This window comes from Mastigoproctus giganteus, chromosome 1 (assembly GCF_048544385.1).
Source record: "Mastigoproctus giganteus isolate SK-2022 chromosome 1, ASM4854438v1, whole genome shotgun sequence".
Lineage (NCBI taxonomy): Eukaryota > Metazoa > Arthropoda > Arachnida > Uropygi > Thelyphonidae > Mastigoproctus > Mastigoproctus giganteus.
Genome location: NC_143575.1, coordinates 164538355 through 164556481, shown reverse-complemented (window position 1 = coordinate 164556481; position 18127 = coordinate 164538355). Strand labels below are relative to the sequence as shown.

Genomic DNA, 18127 nt, shown 5'->3' with positions numbered 1-18127 from the left:
CAGATAGCCATCTACATCACCCTCAGTGAGCAATCAGAGAGAAAACTGGATAACCAATTAAAAAAACAGTTGACAAACCATAAGACGGAAGCTTGTTTAGAAGACCTTTATGCCAATTACGATTGAAAACTTTTGAGATGTCAAGAGCAACTGCTTGTTTCACAGAACGTTTCCATTGAATTTGTCCATAAATGGGTAAGCCAGAATATCACCAGTGGATCGACATTGATGAAATCCATACTAGCGATCGTTGATCGGACGCAAGGTTTCTAAGCAGTTTAAAATTTGGCGGTTAATTAATTTCTCCATTACTTTAGAAAGAGAAGTAATTGCGATGGGAAGATAATTGGATGGAAGGAAATTTTCACCCTTTTTAGGAACCGGCTGGATATGAGCAAATTTCAAAGAAGGAAAAATACCTTTAGAATAAGAAAGTGAAAAAAGGCGGCAAAGAACAGAAGTAAGCTCAGGAGCACAGGTGGAGAAATACCATCGACCTGGAGCTTTCTTAGCATCAAGATTCGTCAAAATCCTTCTGACATCCTCTTGACGGAAGACCTCAGTAGGCATTGAATGAAGCGTGTTTTATCAAGATCATTAATACATGAGCTTGAAACAAAATGGGAAGCTAGTAGGTCAGCTTTATTCTTGGCTGACAAGAGAACCATTTGGTTTTGACAGAGGTGAGAGCAGAGATGGGCAAAAGTTGCGGCCAACAGTTTTGGCAAGAGATCAGAATGCTCGGCTACCATTATGGCAATAAGTAAATTTTCTACTCTTAGCCTTTTCGAAATGTAGTTTGGACTGATTAATAATTGCTTTACAATTGTTGCGAACTTTGGTGTAGGCAGAAAATGAAACGGAATTTGAAATAAGGCAATTACAATATGCAACATTCTTCTCTTGAACAGCCTGAGCACATTTATTGGAATACCAAGGTTTAGATAAAGGACGAGATTTTAAAGTGGAGTGTGGAATAAAGGATTCATTCCAAGAATAATTTCACTGAAACGATCTGAGAATCTGAAGTTCTGAAACAGTAATAAGACCAAGGAAAAGAAATCTCGCAGATCATCCCATTTTGCATTCTTGTAATGCCAAACAACCTGAAGTTGGGAATAGCCACCAGATAAAGGCTCCATTTGAGAAGAGACAATCATCAAGTTGTGATCTGAGGTGCCTAAAGTACCACTCCCTTCGACCGTGTACTTAGAAGGGTTGTTTGTGATAAAAAGAGCAAGCATGTTGGCTGTATGGTTAGGATTGTCCGGTATTCTTCTAGGTAAATGAACAATCTGTGCAAGGTCATTAGTAATTGCAAAAGCCTCAGCATCTCGACCAGCTGGGTTGGTGTGACTAGAAAACGGAAGCTGGCTGGAGTAGTAAAATCACCAAGAAAATTACCTCACTGTTAGGAAAGTTGGACTGGAGAAAGTCAAGTTGCAAAGAGCTCCAAGTGATTAGTGGAGTTTGGAGAACGGTAGAGACAACAGATGACTTTGACAGAATGAAGTAGAGAGATTTTAAGCTAGAGAAGATTGAAAAGAGGAGATTCCAAATTACAAAGTCTCTGATATGGAACATTGGAATGGACATATGCATAAGTACCACGTTTGAGGCAAAAGGAATCATAAAGCGAATAATTTGGGCGAGATGAGCAGTAGTTGAATCAACTGATAACTGAGATTCTGTCAGAAAAGGTACATGGGGTTTGGGAGACTGCAAGTGGAAATGGACATCATTGAGATCAGAATCTAGACGAAGTATATTTGTAAAATGAACTAGGAAGTGTTTGGGAGGTTTAGATCTTTTCCCAGATAAGCTTACTTCATGAGTTTGACAATTCGTGTATTCAATAGTATGAAAAAGTGTGGGGTGGGGGCAACAGGCTGTATCAAGTAATGAAATTTTTGAAGAATATACCCAGATCCTTGACATAACATGGCCTCGAGAATGCCCCCCTGCGTACATACTACTCGGACTCCCTCCATCACTATCTGGCAGAGTAGAGGTAGCAAGGTATTATGCCAGATCACTAGCTGATCCGGCAGCCTCCTAAATAGTTACCAATGGGTTTGGTGTACTAACTAGTGCCGGCCTGTGAACACCGTTTTAGAGCTGTACTCTAACGAAATGTAAGGAAGATTGGATCTCGCCCTGATATCCATCATAACCTCAAAAGTCATGTCATACTGCATGATGGAAGAAATGGGGAAGGATTGACTGGAACTTAGCATTAGTAGAGGCATTTGATGCAAGAAAGCAAGCTTATGCAGCATCAGCCAAAAAAAAAAACCCACTTCCACTTCACCCCTCTGTTCGTTCAAAATACCTGTCCAGGTGAGCCTTAAACTTATTTAGGCTATCAACCTCCACGACAAGGGATGGAAGTCTGTTCCACCAACCAACCACCCGCTGGCTAAAGGCAAATTTCCGCACGTCTATCCTACATCTGTCTTTCCTCAATTTGAATTTATGCCCTCTCAGGTGATTTTTCTGAGCTAGAGGAAGAATCCCATCAGCATTGAGCATGCTTAAACCATTCAAGGCTTTATACACCTCTATCAGATCACCTCGCTGGTGCCTAGTCTCCAGACACTGTAATTTGCAAAACTTAAGCCTTTCTTCGTAAGAGCACCCCTTTGTTCCATTCACTAATCTTCTTGCCCTTCTCTGTACTCGTTCCAGCAGCTCTACATCCTTCTTGAAATGAGGCCTCCAGACCTGTATACAGTACTCAAGGTGTGGCCTGACCGTTGCCTTATACAATGGAATAATCACCTCCTTATCCCTGCTGGAAAAATTCATGTATATCATTGACAATACTCCATGAGCTACTCTTGCAGCCCGTCTGCACTGCTCAGAGAACTTCATATCTGCCTGCACAACCACCCCCAAGTCCCTTTCATTCTCTACCACTGTCAGTGTAGTACCACAGAGTTGATACGTTGCTTGGGGTTGCTGTTTCCCATGTGTAGTACTTTACATTTGTCAATGTTAAACTTCATTTGCCACCTCTCAGCCCATCTGCTCAACCTTTCCAGATCCTGTAGCAGCAGCATAGTGTCAGTAGTGTCCTTGACAACCCTGCCAACCTTTGTATCGTCTGCAAACTTGGACATTAAGCTTGATATACCATCATCAATATCATTTATAAATACAGAAAACAATAATGGACCCAACACTGAGCCCTGAGGGACTCCACTAATAACATCAGTCCACGATGAGCAATGTCCATTGATTACCACTCTCTGTCTTCTCCCCCTCAACCACCCCTTTATCCATAGCAGCAATTTGCCTCCAATGTCACACTGCTCCAATTTGTGTAGCAGTCTTCCATGTGCAACAGTATCAAAAGCCTTTCTAAGATCCAAGTATATAATATAAAAGTTATTCCCTGCATCCAGTTCTTTCGTGACTGCATCATAGTATCCAATCAAGTTGGTCAGGCAAGACTTCCCCTTAACAAAACCATGCTGTGTCTGAGCTATAACTGAAGTCTTGTCTAAATGATCCTGCAGTGCTTCTTTAACCAGTGCCTCCATTAATTTTCCTGGAACAGAAGTTAAGCTCACAGGTCTATAATTACTTGTGTCAGCCTTTGATCCTCCTTTGTGAATTGGGGTCACATTTGGACATTTCCAGTCTATGGGTACCTCCCCTGAGTCCAAGGAAGCTCTCATAATTATGGCTAAGGGTTTGCTTACTTCCTTTGCTGCCTCCTTTAATATAACTGGATAGATCCCATCCACCCCGGGTGCCTTTCTTGTGTTTATCTTCAACAGTTTCTCCTCCACTTTACTCCCAGTTATTTCAAGATTCTGTAGCTTACTGCTAGAGTTGAATACACCTCTGGCATTCCCCTTACTGAATAACTCCTGTGTGAATGTCGATGCAAAATATTCATTTAGTTTGTTAGCTACCTGAGCAGGATCATCAACAGTTGACCCATCAATATCAATCTGATTCATCCTCTTCCTTCTAGAGTTTACATAAGTAAAGAACTCTTTGCTGTTTTTCTTTGCATCCCTTGCCAAGGATTTCTCGTAATCTGCCTAACCTCCTTTGTAACTTGGTTGCATATCAACTTGTATCTATCATAGGCTTCTGTGTCATGTGTTAATTTGTAAGTATCCCATGCATTTTTCTTCTCTGCCATATGCCTCATTAGTTCATCTGACATTCATTTTGGCCTAAACCTTGAACAATATTTCTTAGTTGGTATGTAAAGCCTAGTAGCTTCCAAGATAAGTTCTTTGAATGCTTCCCATTTTGAATTTGCTGTTGGTAACATCACCAGTTGGTCCCACTGTATAGAATTTAAATACTGTCTCAGTCCATCGTAGTTGCCTTTACGGAAGCAATAACCCTTCCCTTTACCCCTAATGGTAGTTACCTCTTTGAGTAAATCCCACTTCAGCACACTGTGCTCACTGCCACCTAGTGGTTCATTTATCTGCAGATTCTTAATGCATGAAGAATCACTGCTGATAATCAAATCAAGAGTATTACTCCCTCTAGTTGCCTCCCGAACATGCTGATGTAGAAAACAATCATCCAATAAATCCACAAAATCCCTGCTAGTGTGTAAGTAACCAGCTCCCAAATTCCAGTCAATATCTGGGAAATTAAAATCTCCCATTATAAGACTCTCTGATTTAGTGGCCCACTCTATTTCCCTGTACAGTTCCTTATTATACTCATCAGAGTCATTAGGCCTATAGCAACTCCTACTCTCAATTTTGATCTCCCAATGCTTATGTCACACCAAACTGACTCGACACTGCACTGTCCAGCGATGTCGACTGGCTTCACTTCCTTGGTTTTTATGTGTTTCTTAACTAATAGCATAACCCCTCCCCCCTTCCTATCCTGTCTATCCTTTCTGTAGACGTTGTACTCCCCAAATTCCAGTTCTGCATCCCTTATATCTGTGTGACACGACGTCTCTGATATCCCAACAATATCTGCCTTTGATGTTTTGAGCAATACCTCAAATTGATCAAATTTATTTACTAAACTCCTAGCATTGGTGTACACGCAAGTATACCTGCACCTGTTTCTATTCTTAGCTACCCTAACACAACCCATGTGTTTACTTGTACCGCAATGGCTCCCAGCAGTCTCTGAAATACCATGCATCTTGTTTTTCAGGCTTCTGCTCATTCTAATAGAAGCAGTGCAAGAATCTCTTTCACCTCTGCCAGTGGCTACTGTCAATCTATTGGTCTTTGTCTCCCCCCAAGCTAGCAGTTTTCCGACCCACCTAACACTGCCTCGATAGCATCAGCAAATATTCTTGCACCCTTTCTATTTAAGTGTATCCCATCCCTGTAGAAGCAATCTCTCCTGTTAACAAGTACAGTCCAGGCTGAAAAAAATTCTACCCCTTGAGCCTTGCACAATCTTTCCAGGGCCGAATTGATCGACAAGACTCTCATCATTTACTCCCTCCTATCGTGTGTGGGCAGAATTGCAGACACTTTCAAATTCAACCCTAATTCTTGGCTTTTGTTCAACAGTGACCTGTACTTGTTAAGTAATTCTGCCGGTCTCCTACTCTTAATATTATTAGTGCCAACGTGTACAACTATATCACCTGCCCTTAAAAGATGATATTCGCTCTACGTCATCAACCTTTGCCCCTGGCAGACATACCCTGGTCCTGTTCCACCATCTTTTTTACAAAGCATGTTCCCCGTTTCCCTGACAATAGAGTCACCAACAACTACTAGTTCCTTCGGGACCAGCGCATTCTGCCTTGGGGGTTGCCTCTGTGTCACACGATGCCCAAGTGCAAGCTCTGGCGTTGGTGTGGGTAGCTGAGAGCTTGATGGGCCCCTCAATTTAGTTTCTTCGAGGGCATCCACCCTGTCCTTCAAGCTCTTATAGGCCCACAAGAACGCCGAGTTGTTGCCCGATATCGATACACTCCTTGCATCGCGCACACACAAAGACATCCCCCTTGGCAGTATCATGTCCCGTACCCGATTGCTCTGCAAACATCAAGCAAACAGTGCATTTTATAAGGCTGTGAGTCAGAGGACAACTGCCCCCCCTCAGTTCTGCTCTGAGCCACAGCACTTCCATTAGTTCTGGATACTAAACATGGGTTCCACCACTTCAAGTCTGCAATAAGCAAAGTGGTGGTATTGCACCGGTTGATGGAAAACGAAAAACCCATGCTACCCTCATCGGAGACCATCTAACTCGGCCATGTGAAAAAGATCCATAAAATTCCTTGTGCCATTGCGATATGTGAACTCGCGTCTTTTCTACCCAGTGAGGAGGGTGGCGATTCTATTAACTGTGCTACACAGAACGGGCCTACATTGGGACATCATAGAATAATCACATGACCCTAAATTATCAAAGGTGCTTTGGGGGGGGGGGAGAGAAGGGTTAGAGTAGCAAGCGTATTGCAGAGTGCACCTCTTTCAGCTTGATGGGAACTGCTACATGGAATGGGACTGGTCAAATTTAAATGCCAATTAGTCAAGTGCCGTATTGTGCTAAACGGATTTTTGAGGGTCTGAAGTTTCCAAGGACTTCTATAATGTAATACGGGGGGGGGGGGGTTCACAAAGTGTGGCCCATGGACCACCTGCAGCCGTTTTCATAATGTAATGTATACAGGTTAAAAAAATAAAAATTTTTTTTGTTCAAATTTTGAACAAAAAAAAGAATCATAAGATATGTACTAATTACAGTGGAAACCAGTTAATATGAAATGCGCAGAACTTGCACACTATTTCCTGTTAACTGAATTTTGTGATAAAATTTTTGGTAACTGTTTTCAAGTAAATACTAAAATGGAAAGAACTGCACACATAGGTGGGGATTGGTTTGCAGAAAATAATTAGTTGCCAGTAGGTACTTCGAAAATCCCAGCTATCACAATCGTGATAACAAGATGCACCTGCAAATCCTCCTTTTTCCAACAGACCTATCAGCGATATCACAGCATTAACCTGATATGATTGCTACATTCAATTACTGGAACGGCATATATATTCAAATATGCTGCAATGAATTCAGTATAGTTCAAATTAGTTGCGAATTTATGAACTACTTATTTAAATTTATTTTGGACATTTTTTTTTTTTTTTGTTCAGTTGAAGTTAGCACATCAGTTGAATCTGTTAATAAGCTACTATCTGACATTAGTTAGTACATTTGCGTCATTACTAAGGTGAATATTTTAGACAAACCAAAGTTTTTATATTGCATTGTTATTGTAACATCTCATATCATGAAATCCTTCAATTCATGAATGATTTCACAATATGAGATGTTTAAATGGCTGCACTCAGACCAAAGGGACTTTATCGCTTGTTTTTCAAAGCAGACTATATTTTCAGATTTCATTTCGCCATGATTTAGCAATTAGTTTAGATAAGCATCTGGAAATTTTTAAAGCTGCTACTTTTACTTGCAGTAATTGTAGGCAATTAGCTGAACTATTATACACAAATACAGTACATCCTTGCTTTCATTCTACTGTGGAAAATAGTGTTATGGAGAATATCAATTTTCTGCAATTTCCATACAAATAAATCAGTAAACTCTACATAACACAACTTAATGTGCTATGTAGAGCTTTTGAGCTGATGTTTGATTTACTGTTTGATTTGATGTAGAGCTGATGTTTGATTTAATCTGCCCCAGATAAAAAAAAAAAAACAGGCAAGTATATGACATATTCCAATGCAATTACATGTTTTTTGTAATCACCCGAACATTACTTGACTAACAGAAATCATGTTTTACAGTCCACATTTGGAACACTGATTTAACAGTTTTATTAAACTTTCATACAAACCTTTATTTTCAATAATGATATATACACACACATATTCCCTAACATCATTCAATACATATATTTTTTATAGAGCTCAACAATATTATTTTATAAGATATGCTTCCAGCGCATTACCAGTCAAACAATTATATATATATATATATATATATATACACATATATATATATATAAAAACAAAAAAAAAAAAAAACAAAAAGAAAAATCAAGGACCTAACATTTCATGATGGGTTATTTCAAAGGCACTATGGAGATTTCTGTAAGCAACACTTGAGTCAAACAAGAGCTTTTTCATACTCCTACTTCTGAGTAAATTTTCATTTTCCAAACATTGTGCAGTGAATATACAAAAATACAATCTACATAAATAAGGTAGACTTTTACCCCCCCCTTTGGCTGGATAAAATGAAATTTCTAAACATTTAAAGAAATATATGCCACTAAATTAAAAAAAAACACAAAAAAAAACATTAATACAAACACAATGTAATTGTTTAATGTCACTCAACTGTCATTTTGGGAAAAGTGGAATGCCTAAATTATCGATTACAATAAAGATGACACCACCACACAACAATTGAACACTGGACAACTTAGTTAATCAAATGTGGCTTAATTACAGACAGACATACAAACGAAAAATAATCACCTCTTAGGAACTCTTTTTTTTCTTTTTTTAGCACACAAAAGACTGAGCTTGACAGATTTTATCATCATACACAATCTAGCTTCAATCTTTTTATTATAACACAAAACCAACTGTGACCAGACAAAAGTCATAGAAAATCTTTAACTGTCTGCATTGCAAGCACCAATCTAAATTTTGTTTCAATAACCTTTTTCATCTCTTTTTTACTGTTCATTTTTGTTACATCATTTGTGGAGCCTAATGTACAAACAAATTATATATGAACAGTTTAGGTTATAAATGCTAAACTGTGCACTACATTTTATTACATAGTAATAAACAAGCATCTATCACAAATTACTTTATTTTCAAACATGAATTTTGCCTTCTCTAAGTAAAAAAAAAAAAAAAAAAAAAAAAAAAAAAACTTGCTCCAGTAGTAAATATTTATTCCTAAAATATGTATTTCAACATTCAAAATATCATTTTAAGTCTGTATTCCATGAGGAACAGCAAAAAAACATTAAATTCTTTACTATACTGTACAGAGTAGATAAACATTAACAAACGTCATATTTATAATACACTACTTTAAACCATTCTTCTCCTATCAAAAGTTTACAAGTAAAAAATATTTTAAAATTATACAGAATAATATATTCTTTCTTTACAGTACTGTAAGCTCATGAATGGAGAAAAATAGTTTATATTTCTATCATTAAGCACAAAATACAATAAGTAATAATTAAATTTACATAAAAAAATACTGTTCTTCTTTTGACAACACACAAACGTTTAAAATCTTTATAATGTAATATTACAGTTAACTTCAACCTTTCTTTAGTGTAGTAGCAAAAAATAAAATAATAGTAAAAAAAAACCAAAAAAAAAACCAAAAAAAAAAAACAGGAATGTACATATTAAAGGTACAAAGAGGAGAAACACAATCTTGTTCAAATCTGAAAATATATGCTAAAAATAGATGTCTGGATTTTTCTTTTACTATACATTATACCCACTAAGTGTTATATAAACCACAGGCAAGAACATAGTCACCTTATTTAAATTATGCTATTATAATTACAACCTGTAAAGAATAATGCTTATAACATAACTTTTGATGATAATCACTCACATTGGATGTCAGTGATTATCATCAATCACATGCAATCACAGCTAATCTTTTAATTTAATTATATTACAATGACTCCAAATAGTTAATGAGCTTTAAAGACTGAGCTAGTTGAAAACATCATCAAACTCTAGAAGTAGAAATTCAATGATTCTGTTTTGATGCATCATATCCAGAGCAATATTACCAGATTCATTCTCAGGCCACATCAAAGTAGGACCAAATACGATGGCAATATTCTGAATATGCATCCTGTTCTGAATGTGGTAGACAGTAACTCTAGAAATAAAGGTCCAAAATTTAGTGTGACCCAATGTTTAATAAACATTTCACATTCAATGAGGTATAGATAAATTTTTTTATTTGAAGAAATAAAGATTAAAAAAAAAAACACATTTATGTTTAAAAGTATAAAAAACTTACAACTATGCACTCTTTAGAAGTAGTAGCAGTTAACAGCTATTTAATTGATAGGGTGCCTGCTATCTTAAATGATTAAAAATATATATATATAAATAAATAAAAATAAAACCCCACTTATAATTCAATATTTGGACCAGAATTAACTGAGTTCAGAAATCTTAGTTTGTGAACAAATAAACTCAAGAAATTGTATAAGGTTTTCAGACATCTTATACAATTTCTTGAATTTGGTTATCTCTTGCTCAGTTTGCCATCAAAATTTCCTTGAATTTGATCTTTGGTAAAATGGAAAACTATTCACATCAGAATATAAGCTGGCGACAAATTTAACATTCACATCTCACTGAAAAACCATGAAATATTGAAGGGATGAAGGAATATCAATGAAGTTTAAAAACAGGAACACCATTAAATAGCTGTGAAATATTTGGGAGCATTTGTTTTGAAAATAAAAAATATAATTTTCATAAATTATGTTTGCTTACTGTTTTCATGTAGCATATTCATTCAAATTTGAACTATTAAATGCTCTTAGTCTGGTTGTGGATAATAATTATATATATTGGACTAATAACATTTTTTATACATAACTGACAATTGAATGAAAAGGTGAAAACTGTTTAAAAGATACTTATGTGTCATGAGTTTGTTAAATGTTGAACTAGAATAAATAACATTTCTCTAAAAGAGAAGTATCATACGACTTATTCCTGGTACCGTAAACCCCTCCCCCAATCTATGTTTCAGTTGCTATTTTTGGTTTTTAGGCACATCAGCTACTTAGGCCCAGGGGCTGTACTTATAAATTGGCACATGAGGTGCTAGCTTCGGTCCTCGGAATAGAGGGGGGGGGGGCTCATGAGGCCTCTGAAATCTCAAATTTTTAAAGCAATTTCTTTTTTTAACGCCCTGATCTAAATTAGGGCTCACTTGTATCTACCATGTAAACAGTGATAGGAGAAATTTACTGAAAGCATGGATGACTCACATCTGCGAAAGAACAGATTAATTTCCGGAATAAAGGAAAATCGCTTTCTCCTAATTCTCTAATAGGGTGTAACAGTAGAACACAGGTTGACCACGGCATATTATCTGCATTGGAATATGCCTTAATCTTTTCCACTGGCTATGAACTCAAGAAAGCAGTTGATCAGCACAACTTCTCGGTAGAGTATGTGGGAGAGGCAGTTGTAAATGCGTTACGAACACCATTAAATTGTGGAATGTTAATCCTTTTAGCTCTTAATTCGTGCTTTCTAGAGCGGCAGCTCTATTGCCTAAAAGCCAGAGTGTGAACAATGCGTACCCAGGTCTCTCGAAATCTGTTCGTTATATTCGTTTCTGAAAGAAATTTTATTCATTCTACAGAAACTATTTTAATTGGACCACCCATGGATTGAGAATCTATATAAGCTGGACCTGAAATTATAACATTTAGTTTAATTGTTGACGTGCCAAGTTAAAGTAAGATATGTAGGAAGTGCACACACTGAAGTAAATATAGGTATGTATCTATCTCTCTGAAAGTAGTATTGTAGATTAATAAATTTTGATTCTGTTGTAACAGAAAATTTAAATATCATATCTATGTAATGTTTCATTATCTATTGCGACTGTGGCATACGTTTTCCTTATTGAAAACGTTTTTGTTTTTTGGCTCTTACAATATGAATTGATTCTCAAGTGTTAATTTTTTATATTAAATTTCATTATCAGTTATAGTACTCTTAAGCTATGTAACTATACTTCAGATGAGGACAGTTTTTTATATGATTCTACAAGTGAAAGGGATGATAATTATTAATTTGATTTTATTTCAATTTATTAAATTTACATTTTAGACTCAAAAATACAATGCAAAATTTAATTAACACACTATTAGCCAATTATATCATCTATATATTGAAAACGTTACATAAATTCCTTGATAATACTATTTTTTTTAGCTATGTTCTAACTTTCAGCTCAATGTTAATAATTATCTTTTTTTTTTGGTTCATTATAATGTAAAAAAAATTATATAAACCCTTTTTGGAGTAACTTTGACCTTAGAAGTCTGTCAATCTAAGGGAAACTGAGCCATCTTTTCATTTAACATAAATTTAAATATTTTTGATATAAAATACTTCATTTTTTGTTATTTATTAGTAAAATACACGTGTTTAGTTTCTATGAGCATTTTTTGAATTATAAATTTTGACCTACCAATTTAAATGAATAAAACTCACTTTTTTTTATTAATCTTTACTGTTCAATTTGCCTATTAGATGAATTATTTTATTTACTGATTTTAAAATTAAAAAGAGTCTTCAATTAATACCATGATATTGAAAATAGCAGTAATGCCAAAGTGAAATAATTTTGTGTTTGTGGTATCCCTGCTGAAGATTGTGACTTATCCAAACTGAAATGAACTATTTCATTTCCATGGCTGCAGAATGATTGACATGACTCTTCTTATGATGGTGAGACAATACAAGTCAGCTTACATTGTTAGACAAAAAAACTGAGACATTTTTCCTTTTTTGTATTATCTAATCATTTATTTTCAAATATGAAAATATTAGATCAAAATAAAGTTTACTTAAACATAAAAATAAAGTTCACATCAAAATTCATTATAAGGTTTACTTTCAGTGTGGCCCCTGGACTTGTTTTTGTTTTGTACAAATGTTGAATTCCAGGCCAAATTTTTGACAAACTCACAGTTCTTCCTCGACAGCCATCAGATGATTTCTTTCTTTGCTTTTAATGTTTGTAAGAAATGAGAAAATTTGTTCACAAATGTAAGAAATTGAAAACTGGAGTAAGATATTTGTTGCTTTTGCTAAGATCAGGATACCCTTTTCTTATTGAAATCCAAAATAGATGAGATGACACTACATTGAATTTTATCTTCAAAATTCAATCAGTTATTCTTGCAGACTGAGTAAATTTTGTGAATTTGATGAGACTGAACAAAAGGGTTCCTTACCCAGTCATACATAACCTAATCTGTCTGACTCTGAACCTTAAGCAAGAGCAGAAATATTTCAGTATATCCACAGGGGCTCACATCTGGTGAGTATGAGCTTGGCACACCCAGGGTCTCCTGAGCTGGATATCATCATTCTTCACCTTCTAGGTGATTCCCTTCTACACACACACACACACACTCTCTCTCTCTCTCTCTCTCTCTCTCTCTCTCTCTCTCTCTCTCTCTCTCTCTCTCTCTCTCTCTCTCTCTCTCTCTCCCCCCCCATAGCCATAATTATGAGAGCATCCCTGAACTCAGGAGAGGTTCCCATGGATTGGAGATGTGCAAATGTATCCCCAATTCACAAAGGGGGATCAAAGGGTGACACGAGTAATTACAGACCAGTTAGTTTAACTTCTGTTCCGGGTAAAATAATGGAGTCACTAGTTAAAGATGCATTGCAGGATCATCTAGACAAGAATGCAGCAATAATTCAGAGACAGCATGGGTTTGTTAAGGGAAAGTCATGTCTGACAAATTTGATAGGATATTATGATGTGGTTACAAAGGAACTGGATGCAAAAAATAATTTTGATATCATATATTTGGATTTCAGGAAAGCTTTTGACACTGTTCCGCATGCAAGACTACTGTACAAATTGGAGCAGAATGGTATTAAGGGTAAGTTGCTACAATTGATAAAAGGATGGTTAAGTGGGAGAAGACAGAGGGTGGTAATTAATGGGTACTGCTCTTCGTGGACTAATGTTATTAGTGGAGTCCCACAGGGTTCGGTGTTAGGTCCACTGTTGTTTTTGTATATTTATCAATGATATTGATGAAGGTATATCAGGCTTAATGTCGAAGTTTGCAGATGATACAAAGGTTGGCAGGGTTGTTAATGACAGTAATGGCAGTGTGTTACTGCAACAGGATCTAGATAATTTGGGCAGATGGGCTAAGAAGTGGCAACTTAAGTTTAACCTTGACAAATGCAAAGTACTGCATATGGGTAGAAGTAACCCCAGAGAAATGTACAAACTGTGTGGTATTACACTTAAGGTGGTAGAAAATGAGTAATTGTGCAGTCAGATATGATGTTTTCTGAGCAATGAAGACAGGCTGCCAGGGCAGGTCATGGGGTTTTGTCAATGATATATAGGAATTTTGCTAGCAGGGAAAAGGAGGTGATTATCCCTCTGTATAAGGCAATGGTCAGGCCACGCCTTGAGTACTGCGTACAGGTCTGGAGGCCTCATTTTAGGAAGGATGCAGATTTGCTTGAGCATATACAAAGAGAAGGGCAACAAGATTGGTGAGGGGAATGAAGGGATCCTCTTACCAAGAGAGGCTTAAGTTCTGCAATTCCAGTGGCTGGAGACTAGGCACCTGCGCGGTGATCTGATTGAGGTTAAGGCCTTGAATGGGTTGAGCACGCTGAATTCTGATGGGATCCTTCCACTTGTTCAGATTACGAACCTAAAGGGGCATAAATTCAAATTAAGAAAAGACAGATGTAGATTAGATGTGCGGAAATTTGCCTTTAGCCAGCGGGTGGTTAATTGCTGGAACAAATTTCCATCTGTCGTTGTGGAAGCTGATAGGTTGAATAAATTTAAGGAGGAACTGGACAGGCATTTGGAGGGAATGGTGTGATTTTTTTTTGGCTGATGCTGCATAAGCTCATACACTTGCTTTCTTGCATCAAATGCCACTGCTACTACTCTCTCTGTGTCTCTCTCTCTCTCTCTCAGGGTAATTCAGAAAATTTTTTTTGGCTGGTGCAGCAAAAGCCTCAGGCTTCCTTATTCCTTATTATTATTATTAGCCTGAGGTTAATAATAATAATAATATATATTTTTTTCAGACCTTGAGTTTATTCTGGTGTTTAAGTGCTGATAAATATCTAAGTAGGCTAGTTTTAGCAGACATTTTGTATCTTTAAGTAAGAAAAACTGGCATTATCATCATCTTAAAAAAAAAAAAAAAAGCAGTACTTCCTCTTGCAGTTCAAATACCCTTGTTAAAATTTCCACCGAACCTCGGATTAGAATGAAGGTCACATGGTCTTTTTGCATATTTTCACACAACTTTGCAATCATGTGACTTAGGAGGGTGCTGTTTTGTAGAATTGACAATGTTCATAGCTACATTGAGGATTTGTTTTAAATCTTTTGCAATAGTTTTTCTCCATGGAGCAATTAGTGGGTTGTTAAGACATCAGAGTCTGTTTCTTTGGTGAGTGCAACAACTTTTATTGAGCTGAGCACTGCGAGGGCACTATCAGTGCAAATTCTAACAGGCTGAATCCATGACAAACCACAGGATTCCAAAAGAAAAGACAAGATGTTGAAAAAATCCTGACCTTCAGTCATATCTAACAGTTCCTTACAACAACAAAAATTTTCCATCATTTCACCCTCCTTTTCAAATACCAACAGCTCAGCTTTACTTGTTATATCTGTTGAACGTTGACATAAGGAAGCTAGTATTTTTTAGTATTTAAAGCTAGTATTTTTTTAGTATTTCAGACAAGACATCTCCAACATTGTCTGACATATCATCGACATGGCTACTAACAGTATCATTATAAATAATGTCAATTTCACTTTCAGAATCTTTGCTTACTATTGTTTTCACTATTATTTTACCAGCAGGCCTTATTAGGCTTTCAGCAATAGTGTGACCTTTCATTTCTTGCGCAACTAGCTCAGTTACTTGAACTTGCTTCTCAAGACTTCTTCTCAAGACTCAAGACACTGATAATTATTTTCTTCCTAAAACCTTTACGTTGTTTGCCTTGTAAATCTAAGTCATTGAAAGTAATCAATTGTTTTATTTGACAAAAGGCCTTGATTGGTAGTGAAGTCTTGATTTAACTTGGCATGCGGTGGGGCCATAGCCATGTTTGTTAGTTTTTTTCCCCAAAAACAATGTAAATTGGAATGGGACAATTTTTATCTCCAGTCAATGTAAAACCCACTGTAAAGGCAATCTTTTTTTTAAATATCAGTCACTTCTCTTCTTACTTTGCTCGTACTTGGCTATGACAATTTTGATTCATTTTCACTGTCCTCTCCTTCAATGATGTGCCTTCTTTTCTATAAATTTCTGTATCATAAACAACTGTATGAAAATACTGTTAGGTGGATGGGATTTTAGATACACAAAAACAAATATGGTTCTGGTAAAAAGGCTAATTACAAAGCTATGCAAAAACTACAAATCTACAAAATAGCAAAAGACCAAACATGCAATCACTCTAAGTATCACTATTGCTGAGGTCCATGGAACTGCACAGTCTACTTAAGATTTACTCAGTTGTTCAGTCACCCCCTCTAAAAAGTTTAAATAAAGAAAACAAACTTTCTCGAACAATCTAGTAGCAGAGTGATCAAGAAAAGACTAGAAATGCATCTATATGGACATCGCTCCAGGAAGTGTTTACCACACTGCTCTTTATCTCCTGGCAGTACAGGGCTCACCTATCTGATGCCACTGGTGAAGTGTCTCTGAAACAAAACTAATCAAAGCTTAAATATGCAGAGCTTAAATATGAACTGACCAAAAGAAAAGAGGTAGTTGGTAGCGCATGGAGATTACTCAAGTATTGCCAATCGCTGTACAAAAATTACCCATGATATTTTGAGATATTTCGAATATTTTTTCAGTATTTCAAAATTTATTTATTCCACAATTTCTTGCAGAACTATGGTTAAGAAACACTGCCCCAGATCAACAGTGATTAATTTGGGGCAATAATAAATGTAATCACTAAATATAGTCAAAAAAACTACCACAGAAACAAGATGTAGTTCAGAAAAACATGTAGATCCTGTGAATCTTCATTGAATACTGTCAATCCACAAAGCTCCCAGAAACTGATATTAATACAAGGTCAGTACTCAAGGAGATGCATGGCATTGGATTTTATGAAAGAAGCTGCAACACACAACTAAACAATACAACATGCGATGTAAAATGTGAACTTGCCTGGTGCACTATTCATCATAATTGGTTTTTGGAATGCTGGAAAACTACACTGAAAGGATAGAATTCATGGGATACCTGGTTCCTGGGCAACGTGAAGCTGTCACACCCTCTTGCTATTAGATGAATCCACCACTTGGCAGGTATATAGGTTCACTGCATTCATGCAGATGGTAATTCAATGTCAGTATGGATAAACGTTGAGAGTTAACAAACTTTGGAAGAGGGATGATGGTGCCCGACTCATCGGGAACTCTATTGCGGAGGTGGTACAGAAATTGCACTATACTCTTTCAACAGTATCAAGAGTGTATTAGGAATATGCCATTTCTGGAATAGCAAATCATTGTGGAGAGCACTGTGGGTGGAGAAAAGTGGTGGATGAACGTGGCACAAATCACCACCGACTTCAATGAGGGAGTTGCTAGAAACGTCTCCAACAAGACCATCAGGCGATCATTATGAGAGCTGCCGACACAACAGAGTGCCATTGATAACACCATGACACAGGACTCTATGCCTCAAATGGGCGAAAGAACATCAGTACTGGACCTTGGATGATTGGAGACAGGTCTCCTGGTCTGATGAGTCCAGTTTTCCAGTTATTTCAAGTGGACAGGAGGGTGCGCATCTGGCGGAAAATGCATGTAGCTATGCACCCTGTCAACAAGGAACTGTTCAGGCAGGTGGACAGTCGGTAATGGTCTAGGGTGTGTTCAATTGGCACATGTTGGGATCTCTGGTACATCTAGATGCATCTCTGAATGGTAGGTTACGTGTCAATCCTCACAGACTATCTGCATCCCTTCATGGTCATCATGCCCCCACAGGGCAATGGACTCTTCCAGCAGAACAATGCGCCTCCCTACAGAGCCGTGGTGACTAGAACATGGTTCGAAGAGCATTCTGCAGATTTTACCACCATGGAATGGCCTCCCCGTTCACTGGACATAAACTCTATGGAAAGGTCTGTTCGAGCTTTGGATCCTCCACCCAGGATTGCAACGGAATTATGAACAGCAATGCAGCAAGTATTAATGGAAATACCTGTGGAACGCTTTCATGAACTAATGGACTCAATGCCTCGCTGTGTGACTGCCCTTATCCAGGTGAAAGGTGGGCCTACCCATTACTAGGTAGGTATCCCATGATTTTTGTCCACTCAGTGTACATTATGAA

At 37.0% G+C, this 18127-nt stretch overlaps 1 protein-coding gene across 1 annotated transcript in view; it reads right to left on the bottom strand.

The window, feature by feature from the left end:
* Positions 1-9669: 9669 nt before the first annotated feature.
* Positions 9670-18127, bottom strand: part of LOC150091236 (rho GTPase-activating protein 12-like) — a 308288-nt gene continuing 299830 nt past the window's right edge. Inside the window, exon 16 of the mRNA XM_090382932.1 lies at positions 9670-9858. Within this exon, the coding sequence (XP_090239058.1) occupies positions 9687-9858 (172 nt within the window). The 3' untranslated portion in view covers positions 9670-9686. The remainder of the gene's footprint in view (positions 9859-18127) is intronic.